This window comes from Sphaerodactylus townsendi, linkage group LG10, assembly GCF_021028975.2.
Source record: "Sphaerodactylus townsendi isolate TG3544 linkage group LG10, MPM_Stown_v2.3, whole genome shotgun sequence".
Classification (NCBI taxonomy): Eukaryota; Metazoa; Chordata; class Lepidosauria; order Squamata; family Sphaerodactylidae; genus Sphaerodactylus; species Sphaerodactylus townsendi.
Window position 1 is genome coordinate 69481843 of NC_059434.1, and position 17787 is coordinate 69499629.

The 17787-nt window shown below is 43.1% G+C and overlaps 1 protein-coding gene across 1 annotated transcript in view; it reads left to right on the plus strand.

The window, feature by feature from the left end:
* The first annotated feature begins 4963 nt into the window (after positions 1-4963).
* Positions 4964-17787, plus strand: part of STPG2 (sperm tail PG-rich repeat containing 2) — a 255436-nt gene continuing 242612 nt past the window's right edge. The window contains exons 1-2 of the mRNA XM_048508808.1: positions 4964-5092; positions 11124-11233. Coding sequence (XP_048364765.1) covers positions 4984-5092; positions 11124-11233 — 219 coding nt within the window. The 5' untranslated portion in view covers positions 4964-4983. The remainder of the gene's footprint in view (positions 5093-11123; positions 11234-17787) is intronic.

Below are 17787 nucleotides of genomic sequence, written 5' to 3' on the forward strand. Positions count from 1 at the left end.
TACATATTCCCACAAAGCCTGTGCCTATGAAAAGAGCAATTTTGCAATACATGAATCAAATTCATGATTAGTTGCTTATTAAAGGGGAGGGCGGTCTAAAAATGAAATAAATGAAATAAAATAAATGAAAATTATCTAGAATGTTTTCCATCCTATACCAAGCAGATTTACATTCAGAATACATATTATAAGCATATTTCTATATCTGTCACAGACCAGTACATATCATCTTTAATAATTTTTTCAAATTATTGAAATCACTAACTACCAGTCTTGTTTACCCATTCAACAACCTGAAGATGCATGGTTCCCATTTTGAACTGAGGCCAAGAAGAAGTTTCCATTTTGAACTGAGGCCAAGAAGAAGTAATCTATGGGGGCGGTGGGGAGTTAGTGAGCTTATCACTGAATATGGCTCCAATCTAAGAATATCAGTCTATTTCCAGGAATACACTCTAAGAAGTTCTTTCAAATTGTGGGGAATGGCCCAAGGTGATCTGCATGACAGTTTGTGAATTTAAAGGACTGGTCTACTTCATCCTGGCATTGAACAGTTATCCTGAATGTTTGTTGCATACTTTCTTTTGAAGAGTGGCCTCTGCTGGGAAGGGGTCACATGGATTGAAAAAACATTTAGAAAACAAACCGGCCCTACTGTTTCAATGACTGACAGCTTCAAGAAGAGATTAAAACTCAACAACACAGGAATATATAAAGAAAGGGAGATCAAACACACAAACAATATAAGAGAATCATTTTAGAAAAACCAAATACAGTAGTGCATGGGGAATGTGGGTGAATGTTATCCATCTCTACTTGGAATATAAAACTGGGATAACTTTATTTAAGAGTCGGTGGTTTGGGTAACCTTCTTTTAGAAGTAATTCTGGAAGTTGAATGGAAAACTCTTTTTATTTTCAGCTACAAGTGCATTGTGAGTGGAGAGGAAAGCAATGCAGGCTTCTTAAATGCCAGACACCATAGGCTTTCAGTGCAGAGGCGGAGGGCCTCATCCATTTTCACAGTGTGGACTGCATTTTAATCGAGGGATTGAGTCATAAGGCACCTCCCACTCCCCATTCACAATTGTCAATACGATACTGTGAAGTCTAGCAATTTCATAGCATCTCTTGGCAACAGATGTTTCTTTACATTTCAGGAGTCCGTCTTAGTAGTTTTGAACACACAATAACAGCTAAAAGCAGGGGAAAAAGCTAGTCAGCATGTGCCCAGTGCATTTCTGTAGCCCATCAATAAGCGTGCGACCATTCTAGAACCTCCATTCTAAAAAGACTTGCACACTTATAGAATCATAGAATTGGAAGAGACAAGAAGGGCCATCAAGTCCAACCCACTGCCATGCAGGAATAGACAATCCAAGCACCCTTGACAGATGGCTACCCTGCCGCTGCTTAAAAACCTCCAAAGGAGACTCCACTCTGCCCCCCAACCCAGAAAGTACATTCCACTGTTGAACAACCTTTACTGTCAGGAAGGTCTTCCTAATGTTTAGATGGGATCTCTTTTCCTGCACCTTGAATCCATTACTCCATACCCTAGTCTCTGGAGCAGCAGAAAACAAGCTTGCTCCATCTTATACAAAATCAGATGGCGAGAATGGCAATCTAGTTTATGTTGCGAGGGTGGTCATGGTGGCATAACAGCATCAGATTTAATATAAATCAACCCACCAGTTGGAATATAGGGGATATATAGGGGATTGCACTTTACACACATCCATAAGCTGACAAGAGTTTCTATAGACTCACTTTCTTCTCACCCTTCAGTGCTGAACACCTTCTCCCCGCCCCCCCCCCTTCCCCCAGGATAGACTGCCAAAGGCAGAAGAAGATGATAAGTAAACAGTGAGGAAATAAGCTAGACATGCTTTTATACATGCAGGGTAATGCACTCTCAATTTTCTTAATTAGTTAATTAAACTGTTTAAACCCTGCCTTTCTTCTTTGTTCAAGGCAGCTTTCAGTAATACTAACCCCTGCTGTAAACAAAGATGAAATAACAAGTCCCCAATCACACACACACCCTTGAAAGACAGTTGCTATTCATATCACTCAAAAGTCTTGGCGAACAGGAAGACCTTGCAGCGTCTCCTAAAGGTCTCCAAGGAGGAAGCCCATTCTACAGAGCTCCGATGGAAATGGCCCTGGCCTTGGTTGATGCCAGACAGGCCACCTCAGGTAGTGGGATAGCCAACAGATGGCTGCTGCCTGATGGCCATAGTTCAGTGGTGGAGAACCTTTTTGAGACCGAGTGCCCAAATTGCAACCCAAACCCCACTTATTTATCGCAAAGTGCCAACCCAGCAATTTAACCTGAATGCTGAGGTTTTAGTTTAGAAAAAAACAGTTGGCTCCCTCTTCCTCTGCCCCACCTGCCCAAGTAGGGGCCAGCCTGCTCTAGTCTCCAGCAAGTCTCGTGTGCACCGCTCTGTGCCTCTCTAGCATCTCTGCCTCCTCTGCGCCCCCCTCCCTTGAGCAGCAGCCACCCAGAGCACAAGCACCAGGCCCGCCAGCCAAGTCCTTCCTGCTCGCCGCGGTGCGCGCCCGTTGTGCTCAGTGGCCCAGGGCAGCCTAGATGTGTATGTGGGGGTGGGGTGGGTGGGGGTGATTTTCCGCCCCCCACATGACAAACTGTGTGTGCGAGTGCCCACAGAGAGGGCTCCGAGTGCCACCTGTGGCACCCGTGCCATAGGTTCGCCATCACTGCCATAGTTGGTGCATGGGGATATATGGAAAGAGACAGTTCTGTGTTTCACACAGGACAATCTAGTGGCAAATGGCTGCTTGTAGTGCACTGAGAGTATATTATGCAACTATGTGTGAAAACTAAGGTTGCCAGCTCTGGGTTAGGAAACACCTGGAGATTTGGGGTGGAGGTGTGGAGCATGAGGAGTTCACCTTCCGTACCGGCCATTTCCCCAGGTGAACTGATCTTTGTTGGCTGGATAATAATTGGAATTCTAGAGATCTCCAGCCACCACCTGGAGTTTGGCAACCATAGTGAAAGCAACTAGAGAGACTGGACTTCTTGCTGGGCAAGGATATATTGCCACTTACTGGTATATTAAATTATGTTAATTTAATAGGAGCCTGCGGTGCCATCTTGAGCACAGCTACACCCTTTAAAGTCCATTCATCAAATATATTAGAAGTTCTAATCAACAAGAAGGAGACAGGAAACAAAGTTGTGGCATGAATTAAAGTCATAGGACTTTAAAAAAAATGATTGAGTGAAAAACAGATTTTATTCTCTGAGCTTCTTTTAATTCTATCATATCTGAAGCCAGTTCTTGCTAGAGTTTGGTAATTTATAATGGAACCACTTTTGCTATTGTGCTATTATTCTCTTTTTTTTTTAAAAAAAGCAAACTATATGGTGGCTTCAGATATTTATTGATTTATTGGAGTTATTTGGAACACTTCTATGCTACCTCTCCAGAGAACCTGCTTGAATAATTAAAACTACACCACAATAACATTGCTATTATTATGCACTACAAAGCGACAAGTGGAAATGAATTCCTTGAAAACAATGGGAATATGTGCCACCTAGTGTTGTATTCATGGTATTGGAATAAAGAATTCTTTACTGTTCTCCAAGGCTACATTGCAGGGATGCTTAGATTTTTAAAAAAATCATTTTGTAATAATAAAATCAGTTGGCAGTTTTCAAACTGATGATTTGTGAATAATTCTGTTTTGTTTGGAGGCAAGCTGACTGCCTTTACGTCATTCTTGCACAGCTTGTGACCTGGAAAGATGATGAACATATCCGCTAGGTCTCCGATCCAAATACTTGCCCAGGTCACCCCTGCTTAGTGTCTGAGATCTGGGCATTTGGGTACACAATAGGGTTGCATTCCCCCCAACCCCAGGAGAAGTTACAAGATCAGGAGTACAGATCAGTTCACAGGAATTAAGAGAGGAATCTTAAACAGGTGTACTCAGATACTACATTCAGTTTTTCCTGCTATTAATGAACAGGTAGATGGCCTTACCTAGCAGTGGTGGCATTTCTTAACTTTTGATTGCTACTTTTCTTTTCTTTTTTGCAATGTGCCCAGGCCTTTGACAGTTGGAATTCTGCCTTAAATGGAGATTTTTCTGCAATGTTGCCAACACCAGGCTGGCAAATTCCTGGAGGTTTGCGGTTGGAACCTGGGGAAAACAAGGATCTCAGTGAGTTATAATGACATCGAGTTCACTCTCTCTAAAGCACCCATTTTCTCCAGGGGAATTTACTTATGTGGTCTGGAGATAAATTGTACTTCCAGGAGATGTCCAGGCACCACCTGGAGGTTGGCAAACCAATTTCCACTGCAGAGCAATGATGATAAACATTTTTTTTTTTGATAAAGCAGTTAGCCTAGAAAGTAATGTGGCATCTCAGTCCTATGTCCATTTATCTGAGAAAACCCTTTAGGACTTCTCAGTTAACAGGACTGACCTGTGTAGATCAAATTAGTCAGTTACCATGCATACATACCCAAAACACAAAACTAAAATGCAAAGTCCAGAGCTAATGTAACAAATCGTTAAGGTAAATTTCTCCAAAGTCCACTGGGCTTCTCCAAAGTCCACCCAGTTTCTTTCACAACATATCTCACAGAGTTGTTGTGAGGACAAAACAGGGGTGTGTGAGAAACACCCATGGCAGTCTTTAAAGGGTGGAATTAAAAATGTATAGGCAGAACTTCTAATAACCAGAACTTCTAATTGAGCTCATTCATAAGTACTTTGGGAGGGAGAAAACTCCAGAGGAGGTACCTAAAAAAATTGTCTCAGGTCTTTGAGGAAGTCAGCAATGGAATCATCCTCGAGCTCACCCTGAATCTCAGTTGGCATCCTGCAGCACGGAGCAGGTGGGCGGGGCGAAGCCGGCTTTTCTGGCCAGTCCGACGTGTTGCGCCTTCCGTAGTCATGGCGACGGGAGCAACGGGTGGTGGCAAACTAAGCGGGCAGCATGTATGACCGGGCTCCTCGCGCTTTGGCTACGCCTTTAGGCTGCACCAGCTCCCTCCTGGGGCCGGGCGCTTATGAGGTGCTGCATCCCAAGACCATACAGTACAGAGGTGAAGGGGACGCGGCGCGGGAGGGAAAAACACCCCTCCAACTTCTGCTTCTGTCGTTCTGTATTTGGTCTGTCCTTAGTTGTGGGGTTTTTGAGGCTGCTGTGTGTGCGTTTGTGGTTGCTGTAGAGTTTTGCAAGCAGCAGGAATCTGTGGCGTGGGCAAGCTCTTTTGCCCTGAGCCTAAGCAAGATTGCATTCAAATAATTTCAAAACCCTGCGTGTTAGCATTTCTGTAGCCATTTGTGTTTGTTTAGGAGGAAATACCCTTGAGGTTAGCAAAAGTTACTTTAAGGTGTTCCTGAACATCTTTTGGAAAAGCTGTGTAATACAATCTATGCTGCTCTCATAAATGACTGACAAAGGAATTTCATGGTGTGTTTCTGTGTGCACTTGATTTGAAGTAAGCCCAATTAGGCTTAGTTGGGCTTACTTTTGAGTAAACATGTAAAGAAGTGGGTTACTACTCCCAAGCAATTTTACATAATATTGCAGTTCTAGCCTTCAATTTTACACTTACCTGGGAGTAAGTCACCTTGAATTTTTTTGAAATAAACATACGCAGAAGTCTACTGAATATCTTCAGGCCAATGTTCTACTCTTACTTAGAAATAACTGAATTATAAAGGACATTTTCTGCGTTAGTTCCAGGGTTTGGTCAAGGAAATGATATATATTTGTTTTCAGTTATATCCTTTGAAAGTACCTCTACAACCCCCTCCTCGCATACTTCAAATTAAAAGTTCACCTTGAGTGTTTATTGGCTGTTGTCATTGCTATCATGTGCCTGCTTGGGTTGAAAGTAAATTCCATTAAACTCGATTTGATTTACTTCCAAATAAAAATGTTTAGCTTTCTGTAAGGGGTGGCTCTATTAGGTTGGTGCTCCAAACCACTTGCAGACAAAAACAGATGTATTGTGACCTAAGCTTTGATGAATCAGTGCCTGCATTGTCAGATATGAGATGTTTAATATTGTTATATAAAGCTGGTTTCCATGAGCCTGATGTAAAAGCAAGATAAGCTGTATTGTCTGTTTTCAGTTGCGTTAGACTTTTGGGGGAAGAAATGTTCCTAAATAGGAGAAAACCCAAATCTACTATGTTCCTAAATCAGCAAAGCATTTAAGAGGAATTAGTCACAGTGGGTAGCTGGGTGCCATAACTTCAAAAGTGGATACTGTGTTATAAATTAATAAATAACACAAATATAGCGAAACCTTCTGTGAGTCACATGGCTATCGTTTGGGACTTCCCATGCGGTAATTTTACTACTAGTTCTAGGAACATGGGGATATGAAAAGTAATATCCCCAAGAATTCTGTTTAAACTGATCAGATGCTGGCAGTGTTTAAGTAAGGAATATGAAACTCTGCTTTCCTGCTTTTGTTACTGTAATTTAAGTACCATGCTTTCACACAACTTCTGGCATTTTAGAAAAAAAAAGTTATAGTATAGCCAATATTGTCAAAAGTCAGCTGCTGCAATTTATTACAGAAACGTTGGTCCAGTTTATTATAAATCAAAATGCTGCAGGCACGCTGTGGAAGGTTGCACAACTAGAAAAGAAAGATAAGTCGTGTGCTTGGAAGGCAGTGGCCCAATTTAAAGGCAGTATGTTGTGAGCACATTTCTCTCCCCCCTCCTAACCCCAAGGAGATGTTTTATTTCTTTGTTATTTAGACAGGGAAGGATTTCTATACCAGATACATTTTCATTGTGAAATGATGATCAAGGATCTTGTGCCTCTCGTATTTGTCACGGTATTGTTATTGACGCATACAGGGTGTTTGATCTCTATTTGGAATATTTCTTACAGAATCACAGCCCTTTAAGTCCACTTTGTATCACTGGCAGGTATAAATGGGCCCTTAAATAGCTTTCCTGTACATGATATCAGATGTCAACAAATAACCGCATCTGAATGTCGCTTAATCACACACTTTCAGACCGTGTTCCTTAGTGTATATTTATGGCTTACATGAAAATGTCATCTGCCTGCGCAAGGTATTAAGTGTATCGTGGCTTATGTTACTGTCTTTTAGTGCATTTTTATTTTAAAATTCGAGCAACCTGGCTCTTCTCATCCATATGCATTGTTCAGAAAACTGAAAAAGGTATTGCGAAGCTTTGAACTAGTTTTTTTTCCCAGTGCTTCTCCCTGCCCCCAATACAAGTCTGTTAAATTTTCTGCACAGCTATATTATGGGCATGATGGACACAGTTACAAAATAAAAGCTAAGCCGCGCGTGGCCAGTCTCCAACTCGAATGAGGTCAGTACCTTATGCACCTTAAAACAAAGAGTACTTGATTTGGAAAGACAAAAACTGCTATCTGAAACAAACAGGCCTTGCACATCGTTGAGCTATGGACTTCTTCCACCTGATGGATCCCTTCCGGCCTATTTCAAAATCTCTCATCCCCATTACTGAGACGCTTCTTTATTAAGGTGACCAGATGGTCACCTTCGCCAACCAGGAGCCGCAGGAGCGCACAGCCTTCTGGGGCGCTGCCATTTCCCGCCCTGTCACAGGGTGGAAAACAGCAGCGCCCCAGAATGCCATGTGCTCCTGTGGCCGTGAGGGAAGCTGCCGCACTGCCTTGCACCCCAGAAGGCAGTGCGGCAGCCTTCCAAAACCCGGGACTTTGGGGAAAACCCGCGGGATGCGGGACAAGTTCGTTCAAGGCGGGAATGTCCCACCAAAAGCGGGACGGCTGGTCACCATATTCTTTATGCAAGCTCGTCTAAATGGCCTCCCCTCTGCAGTTCTCCGTGGCAGATTCCTTCAGGTCCCGTTACAAGCGAGAACTTGTCAGTGTTCGCCCAACCAAGTGGAAACAACTGCTCATATACTCCTGCGTTGTTCTCGCCACACAGAACTCGGGAGTCTCGGCATTGAACATATTAATTCATGTCTTGCCACTTCTGACCAAGACAAGCTATGACTGCTATTGGATGACTGTTGCACTAAAAGAACTGCAGACGTAGCAAAGTTTTTGGCAACAGCTTTATCAACAACTGCACACTCCTGTTGATCACCTAATAACCTTTTCTATTGTTGGTTATTGTTAGTCTGATTCTAGTTTTATCCTATGCCTAATAAAGGTAATGATGATGATAGCTAAGTGTGGCATTAATTGGAACCGTACAGTTTCTGTGTTGCATGTCCTACTTCTAATCCACCCTTTTTGATCCAGGAAAGGAGGATAGGGAAGCAAGGTCTTTACCAAGGGTCTGGTATAGTGAAAGGGATGGAGCTAAAATGGGGTTATGTAAATGGTTGTTTAAACGGCTAGATTGTATGTTTTCTGCTGCTTTGATGTGGGATGGACTCACAATCAATTTCTCTCTAGATTTGGTGGGTGCCATAGCAACCACCGATACTTTTCCTGGCACCTACCAAATGTTTTAAGAAAGTGGGTGGGGCCAGGTGTGTCTTTTGCCCAGCAAGGCTTCTGATTGGCTATTTATGATTTGATTGGCTGTGCAGATTTTTGAAAACATTGCTTTGGCAGCAGCTGCCACCATAGGACAAGGATCTTCACTGTCTGACTGTGTGTTAGCTGCAGCAACCATTTTGTAGTAGCAATTTTGTGGCAGCAATTTTGTACCTGTGCCCATCATGCTGTGTCAGAACTCAAAAGCTGCCTGCAGACTCAAAAATGTTGAGACCTCAGATCTTACTAGTCTGACCTTGAGGACCCTAATAGAAATTAAAGGAAATGTTTCCAGACTATTGATGGTTGCTGTCATTGCCATTGTGATTTGCCAGTTTGGTTGTCCTATTTTTTGCCATTTTGGTTTGTCCTCCTCTTCTTTTCCCATTTTGGTTTGCCTTTCTTCCTTGGTTTTGAGGCTGGGATCAGTTCCTCTTTGTGTGTCAAATGAAGAAAAGAAATGGGGTTTCTGTCTATTAGCACCACAAAAGGCAGACACCCAATGGAAGTAGTAGACACTCATCACACTAGCAGCCCCATCCGCCGGGGGGGGGGGGGGATCGACTGGTGGGAGTAGCACAGGGCCGCACCAGTGGATTTACCCTCCTTGAAGCACTTGCCATGGCGGAGGGGCAAATCTGCTGCTGCAGCCCTTCCCAGTGGTGAAATGTGACTCTGGGCACCACGACAATGTCCCTTGGTGCTGTGTTAGCACCCCTGTGCCTTCGCCACCACTGACATTGCAGGAGCAATCTGGGGGCATGACGAGGGGACATGCTAACACCCGGCTCCTGGATTTATGGTAGCATAAGTCCATGGAAGCCATATGGAGAGCTTTTCAACGGCAGGGTTTTTTCCCCTCCTGTTTGGCTCCCCACGCCACTAGAAAGTTGTTCTGAGAATGGTGAGGTAGTGCAGCTGCGGCCAGGCGCTGCCCTGAAAAAAGCATCCCTTCTGTGGTGAAACTAATACTTGACCACTACAGGACAATCAGAGCATTAATCAAGCCTCCTGTGCAGTTAATATACCCTTAGCCACAAACTGCTGCATTAGCACTCTGCCAAAGAAAATAACTGCATCCATATTTGCATTTCCCTGAAATAGGTCAAAATGTCTCAGTAATGTAATTAGGAATTACCTGCCAAAGTTGCATGTTATTGTCTATGTAGATACTCCTCTGTTTGACTTCCTTCTGTTTGCTTTCCTGGAAATATTACCAGGACCTTGATCTGCCTTCTCCTCATCTTAGTTTGGTAACTCATCTGAGCTGCCCCCTCCTCTCTCCTGAGCCTTGGAAACAAGTACATTTCTTGGTTTTTTTAATCCACTCCTGTTACTTAACTAGAAGCATTAAGTGCCTCAAAATGTGTTTGTTGAGCACATTTATATTCCATCTGTCCTAACATCTGCTCAAGGCCAGGAACAAGGAAAAAAAAAAGACAACAATAAATAGTAGGAATTAGAAACCCTGAACCAATAAAACCACACAAAAAAGCATAAACATCCACTTATAGGTAAACACATAAGGAAGAATAGCATGAAAGAGGATGGGATATAGCGTTATCTTGAACTGTGGATGTTTTGGCCTGGTCCTCAATATTAAAAGATAAGGTGTGTCAAGGAATCAGGGTGCCCACCACTGGGAGATTCTGTCACTGGTTGCTAGATACTTCTATTTCCCTAGGTAATTTATATCATTGCCAAACCAATTTTACCACTAGGAAGTTTCTTCTAATGCATATGCATAACTGTATACACTCCAATGTTCTTTTGACAGAATAGTTGTGGTATATGATACTGTTGTGGTATATTCCTTAAGACTGTCCTACTAGTATCTGGGAGACCCATGTTCAAATCTCCACTCATGCCATGGAAACTCACTGAGGCTCATTCCGCACATGCAGAATAATGCACCTTCAAACTGCTTTCAGTTCTCTTTGAAGCTGTGCGGAATGGCAAAATCCACTTGCAAACAGTTGTGAAAGTGGTTTGAAAATGCATTATTTTGCATGTGCGGAAGGGGCCTGAGTGACTTTTAGCCAGTCACATACTCTCAGCCTAATCTATCTCTCATGGTGAGGATAAAATGGAGGAGGGGAGAGTGATATAAGTTGCTTTGGGTCCCCATTGGGGTGAAAGGTGGAGTATAAATGAATCAAATAAATAAATAAGATGGTACAAGGTGCTATAGTGGTATTTTTTTCAGTTGCATTTATGACTGTCAATAAATGGTATAAGTTGCTGTGGAGGGTATATTCCGGAGGTCTTAAGATCTCTTTCAGATATGCCCAAGTAATTGCATGCCCCAGATGTTTTTTTCCCATTTCAAAAATGTGCTGCACACATTACAGTGTTTAAAACTCTGCTTAGTTTAAGGATGGCTTGCCTTGTGGTTTTGTACAGGTGGGCTGCTGTTTGGGCAACACTTTGAATGCATGCAGCTGTTGTTGGATGTAGCCTAGATGTAAAATGTAAATGAGTGTGTTGTGTTTTCATATCAGCTAACACAGTTTTTAAAATGAGGCTTATTAAGTTTTCATTATTGACGAATGAACTGAGAGCAAATTCTTAAAAAGCGTTTCCCCCCCTTTTTGCAGTGGGGTACGCTCCATTTCTTTCTCTGACTCGTCGAGGCTTCGAGAGCATTTCTCAGAGTGCTGAGAATGATGTTCCCGGGCCAGGACACTATGATGTTGCCAAAGAACAGGTAAAATTATGCCAGAGCTAATACATTCTTTACATTCTGGGCCCCTTAATATCTATGGGGGCCCTCCACTCCCTTGTTTTGTTTCTTTCCAGGGTGGGTTTATGAAGTTTTATGCTGGATGCAAATGTAATCTTGTTTAATCTGCTGTTTTAATGGGGTTTTAATGTAATTGTTTGTTTTATTGGGCTGTTCACCCAGAGCACTCCGGGGGAGGGGCGATATACAAAATCGATAAATAATTAAAAACTGTATTGTGACTTCATCCTAAAAACAATAGATTATGTTGTAAAGTGGTGGAAAGTGCTGTCAGATTGCAGCTAACTCAGGGCAACCCTGTGGGGTTAGGAAGGCAACTTAGGCAAAAGATGTTCAGAGATGGTTTGCCATTGCCTGCCTCTTGTGTAGAAACACCGGACTTCCTTGGTAGTCTTCCATCCAAGTACTAACCAAACCTGACTCTGCTTAGCTTCCATCAGTGGACATGTTTAGGCTAGCCTGGACCACCCAGGTCATCCTCAACACCAACCAACCACCAACCACCAACCAGCAAACATTAAGGAAATCCCTTACGTTTTTGCATTTGGTAAAGGATTTCATCTGGAAGTGCAACTATAGCTGTGGTTCAGCACCATATTTAGTATAGTACAGTGGCCATCTAATGCAGAGTGGCATGATTTACCCAGGAGTAAGCACCATTTTCTCTGGTTGGGTTTGATCATTTTTCTCCCAGCTATCTGTAAGTGTTGTGATCAATCCATGCTCATTTTCCGATCTTGCTTCATCTTGCATTCTGAGAGCGCACACACCAGCACACCCTGCCTTTATCCTTCCATTGGGGCAAGATCTGGACTCTAAATGTTTGGTCTATAGGGCTGCCACAACTAGATGCATCAGGAATTAGATATTGGTTCCCTTCTCTGGATTAGGCTGGTCACTTATTCATTAGCCTGGTCCATTCTTTGACAAGGGTTGTTGATATAGGGTTTTTTGGCTTGCATTTATGATTTTTAAAAACAATGTTTTTTTGTATTGTTGAAGGCTGTCACGGCCGGATTCAACTGGTTCTGGTGGGTTTTTCGGGCTGTGTGGCCGTGGTCTGGTGGATTTTGTTCCTAACCTTTCGCCTGCATCTGTGGCTGGCATCTTCAGAGGTGTATCGCAGAGAAAAGTCTGTTTCACAGCTGTGTCACAGCTGTTGCTGTCGCCATTGGCTGGTCGGATGTCCGTATATGCTGCTGCTAGCCACTCACCCTCCACTGGGAGTTCTGAGGCCAGCACAGGGGAGAGGTTGCTGGGCACAGCAGCTTAAAGCGGTTGCTGGGGGGGAGTTGGTATTTCCTCTGCACTGGGGATCCAGAGCAATGGTCAGAGCCTTGGGGGTGGGTGGGGATGGGCTGGTTCCACGCAGGTTTGTTCAGAAGTAAACTCTTATGGGAATCAATGGACCTTTCACCCACGTAGCCTCCTGGAGTTCTTCTCAGGTAAGCGTGATCACACGATCAGGAGTTCGAGCCCCCTGTGGGTCAGATATCCTGGCAGCTGGCTCATGGTCAACTCAGCCATCCATCTATTTCTTGGTCAGTAAATGAGTACCTAGCTCATAGCTAGGGGGTAAAGAATAGCCAGGGAAACCAATGGCAAACTACCCCACAAAAGAGGCTTGCCTATGAAATCACTGCTCGCAGTGGTACCCCAGGGTCGGACACGACTGAAGGGGAAACTTTACCTTTTAAAAGTGTGATTAACAGGCAAGGAAGGGCTGAGAAAGAAAGGAACGAGCACTACCTAACACGCGCAGAATAAATTTCCACGTGGCTAGAGTTTGTTTCTGCATAGTGGGAGGCTGAGAAATGGTTAAGCATTTGGCACTTTGGAGCAATGCTAGTTCTCTTCTTTTACTTTCATTTCTTCAGTAACTGCTGTTGCTATCAGTGGTCTTTAGTTTTGCCTTGCATCATGGGCCAATCTTAGTGACTATGATGAAGCCCAGGATTTAGAATCTAATTAATTTAGCATAATATGGGGCAGTCACTGGGTAAATATACACAAGAGGTATTCAGAAGCTGAATTTTCATTGTAGATCTTGTGTTTAGGCACACCTGGGTTTATTGCAACCTGTTTTGGGTGATTAAAAACACTGGTAGACTATACATTAAAACTGGAGAAAGATATTTGATGCCTCACTCCATAGCAAGAATGGAACTGGAACTGGAAAATTGTCAAAAGAGAATGAAATGAATATATTAAAGAAAGTTAAACTTCAACTAATATGGCATTTAACTCCTTTAAAGTTATAATTTATTTATAGTTAGCAAATTAAAAATGTTGACGTTTTTAAGCAGTGAACAGAGATTTGATCTGCAAATTTTAGAACTGACTATAAATCACTCCTATTGAGAAATAAAATGGATTTGGTTAATGATACTAAAGGGTATGAAATTTCTTGTATTCCTGCCTGATTTACAGGCAGTTCCATTTTCCTTGACATTTAAACAGGAAGTATTATTCAGCTACCTTGTATATAATCTTTCAGGGGATAATTCACACAGCTAATTCACACAAAACTGAATATGGCTGATCTTAAAAATAAAAAATTCATTTTAACAGCTTTTTGAAGAACACAAATGTCTACAAAAGTGAAAAAGAAACCAATTACCTTTTATTACATTCAATTACATTTCAGTTTACTTTGTTCTGCTATGAGAGAACCATACAAAACAGAAAAGATTCCCATTACTTTGTTCATTGTTATGTTTATTATTTCAAAACAAAGTATATGCCATTATCCAAAGCTTTTTGTACTGTGTTCTTTCAAAGTACTATGCTCTTCACTAGCACAGCATGCCAAGATCCCAAGTTACAGAATAACTGGCAACCTTTTCAGAAAAACATGAAATTAAAAGTATTTTTTACTATCTTTAACAATATTATGCTATGGTTTAGAACAACCCTTTTGAACATCTCTATTAAGGGACAGTAATATGGATAACTTTTTAGAAAACTGGAAACCTTTTACGGAATACATTTGAGAACTTATTCAAACGGAGGAAAAAATAGCAGGGTTTGAAATCTAAAAGAAAGTAGCAGAATGCATCAGAATATTAGTAAAACTAAAATAATTGGTTTAATGTTTCTTTAACTATATGCATGAATTGTAGAGTTAACTTTCAATCAGTTAGCGGTATGTAGTGGCTTGTATTCTGTTAGTTTTTTGTTATTGTTGTTGGTGTCTATGTATTTGTGTCTGTATTGCGTGAGAGAAAAATAAAAAGTATTTTAAAAAATGAATATTTTGATATAGAAAGAAAAAGGCTGAACACAGATTTTTACTATTTGTTTAAAAATGTGAATGGGTTTCCAGTTTTAATTTACAGTCTATCTTAGTATCATATAAACAACCGCCTGTTTCTTACTGATCATACATACTACTGCCTGCTGTGGGTATTAAGGATAGAGATAGCAGACTGTGCTTGTCTGAGCAACTTTTTCATGAGATCAAATCATAGTACAAGAATTTCCTCTGAGCAAGGGAAAAATGCAATAAGAGACTTCTTACCCACTGCCCAAAGTGCAGGATTAGATTAATTAGCTCAATTAATTCTTCCTGAACTATCTCTACTTCATCGGTATCTAAAAATGGACGTATCACTCAATCTGGAATTTTCATTGAAAGAAGATCCTCAGATTGCTCTGACATATCTTCATGCAGCCTATGCAAATGATCACAAAAGCTTGTAGATGATCGTCTTTTATCCCACTTTTCTCTACCAGCTAAGACATGCTTGGAAATTTGTCTCACTTGTGATGATAGCCAGCATCGTAGTAAGGCTTAGGTGGTCAAATGCAGACCATTGAGAGCCACTTGGGACCTTGGCAGTGGTGGTATCCAAAAATTTTAGTAACAGGTTCCCATGGTGGTGGGATTCAAACTGTGGCGTAGCGCCAATGGGGCTGGGCGGGGCACGACGGGGGCGTGACCGGGCATTCTGGGGGCGGGGCATTCCTGGGTAGGGCTGTGGCAAGGATGCAGCCACTGCGCCGGTCCTTGGGCGGGAAACGAATGCACGCAGGTGCAGGCTGCCACGCATGCCGGTGCACCTCCTGCTAGACTGATTCAAGTTCTGCGCGCTACTGCTGAGGAGCGGAGGAGGGACGTAACTAAGGCAAAATCACCAATTAGTAACCTCCTCTCAGCACACACAAATAATTAGTAACCTACTCTCGGGAACCTGTGAGAACCTGCTGGATCCCACCTCTGGATCTTGGACCTGCCATTCCAGTCCCAGAGTACTTCTTCTACACCCAGGGGCTTTCATTCCGCTTGAGGCTGTATTGCATTCCCAGAGTACTTCTTCTAGTGGTCATCATTCTGTTCTTGTACCTGGCATGTACAGTCCATGCTGGTAAAGACCAGAAATACCTCTGCCTATACCTTTGATAGCGCAAAGGGGACGCAGAGCTGAGATAGCTTGGCGAAGCTGTAAAGTTCACATACAAAAAAGACACATTGTACTTCTTCTATTACTGGCATCTGAGATTACACCCTGAGGTAGTTTTAAAGTGTAGATCTGTGGTGAAACCCTGAGGAAATTCAAAATCTAGCAGTGACTTTTGGTCTTAATCAATAGGGGATTTTTCTGTTGGTTTTGTTAAATTATTTTTAATGATCTAGCAGAAAACGCTGTCCAGGAATTACTAGCCTTTCTGTAACCAGGCAGACATCTCCTTCAGCTAAAGGGTGCCATAAAGGCATGGGAACCAAATACTGGCTGAAGAGCAAGATACCACTCCACACAAAATGGATGCCTTTCGGAGAAGTTTAGGCTCCACTTTGTGTGTCAAGCCTGGGCAGGAAGGCAGTTGGCAGCTGAACTTTCCCCCTGGCCCTAAGGTGTGCCTGACTGGTCAGTAACTACTAGCTAATCTCCATTATGTCACCCTTAGGTGATTTAATCAACACTCTGAGCAGACCATTTATTATCCTATCTACAGCCATTCCAGCAGTCAGTTGGTATTAATAGAATAGTCAAGGCATTCTCTTACAATTCATCAAGCCTCTCCTATCTCAGAAAAGCAATCAATTCTTTGTCTCTGACTTTCCTGCCAGTTTAACTCGTACTTCCTCAGGACCCATTTTGTAGTGTAAATATTAGTCCTTTGGCCATTCATAGTGTGTGCGTTCGGGATTTGTATGCATACCCCTGTTTGCATGAGGGTTCTTCCTTTTGCTCTTGGAAATGCTGGTCATGTTCCTCTTCAGTGCTGCTTTACCTTCAAGACTGGTAACTATCACCCACCAGAGGTGGGATCCAGCAGGTTCTCACAGGTTCCTGAGAGTAGGTTACTAATTATTTGTGTGTGCCGAGAGGGGGTTACTAATTGGTGACTTTGCCACATGATTTTTTGTAGTCGACCCACGTGGTCAGCGCAAGAACGAGACGAGACGCGGAGATAACATCTGGTGGAGATCGCCAGCAGCGGGAGCGCGGAGGTCCGTGTTCCTAGCGAATCTCCCGCGTGCTGGTTCCTGGCACCACATTATATTATTGATTCTAATGAGTGTAGAGAGTAGGGATGGGAGAGTCGAGAGGCGGGAGAGGCGGGGTGAGATCATCATGTGATGCATGATCTCACCCTGGCTGCTACGTCGCGGAGAAGGCGTAGCGTCTGGGCTAATCTCACCTGGGAGACAGATCATTGTCCCTTTGTCTGGGGCGCCTGGTGGCTGAGCCAGATAGTTCATGACCCGTGACTCCATACGGGAGGTTGAGGTGATTGAAGTTAGCCCGGGAGATGCGAAACCAGAAGGCCGTAGGTCGTTGGTGTGCCAGCGTTCTACCATGGTGCTGCTGGGTCCAGCAGTGCATTACTACATCTCCTCGCTTTTTTACATTTTAGAAGGGGGGACCCGAAATGCCCTAGGGGTGATTTAAAAGGGGCGCTTGTCTCCTCCGCCATCTGGTCAAGCTGACCGAGCTGCTTGTGTAACATTAGAACTTGGTTGCGGGGTAAAGGGAAATTCGAGGGGCTTCTTACACCGCGTTACAGGCAACGTATTAGACACACACTGAAGGCAGAAACAAAGATCGATAGCGAGGCATACAATTAAACCAATGCAGAGCTGCACAGTAGCACTCAACCATCCTCCGGCAGCCAGCTCCAGAGGGCTGACCACCAATGGGAGCAATACATGGTATTTCAAGATTGGATACAATTTCTTGCAACTCGCACGCACTTTCATATATATGAATCAACTGGGAATTATCAGAGAGATTAAAAAAGCAACACATATTATGTACATTCTCACAACCCTGGTGATGCAATAACAACAAACAATCAATGGCGACGCGATAATCTAGAAGTCGCTAAACGTGAAGTTCCTGCTGCTTTCGGAGGCCAGGGCATCAGAGCAATGGAAGTGGAGTTGATGGACTTCGCTTAAGGGCACAGGCCAGCCGGCCCAATAGTCTTGGTGTTTACAGGAAGAACAAGTCCGGGGACTCCCACAAGGGAAGTTGCGAGGGAAACACACTCCGCCTTGGTTAAGAGCATGG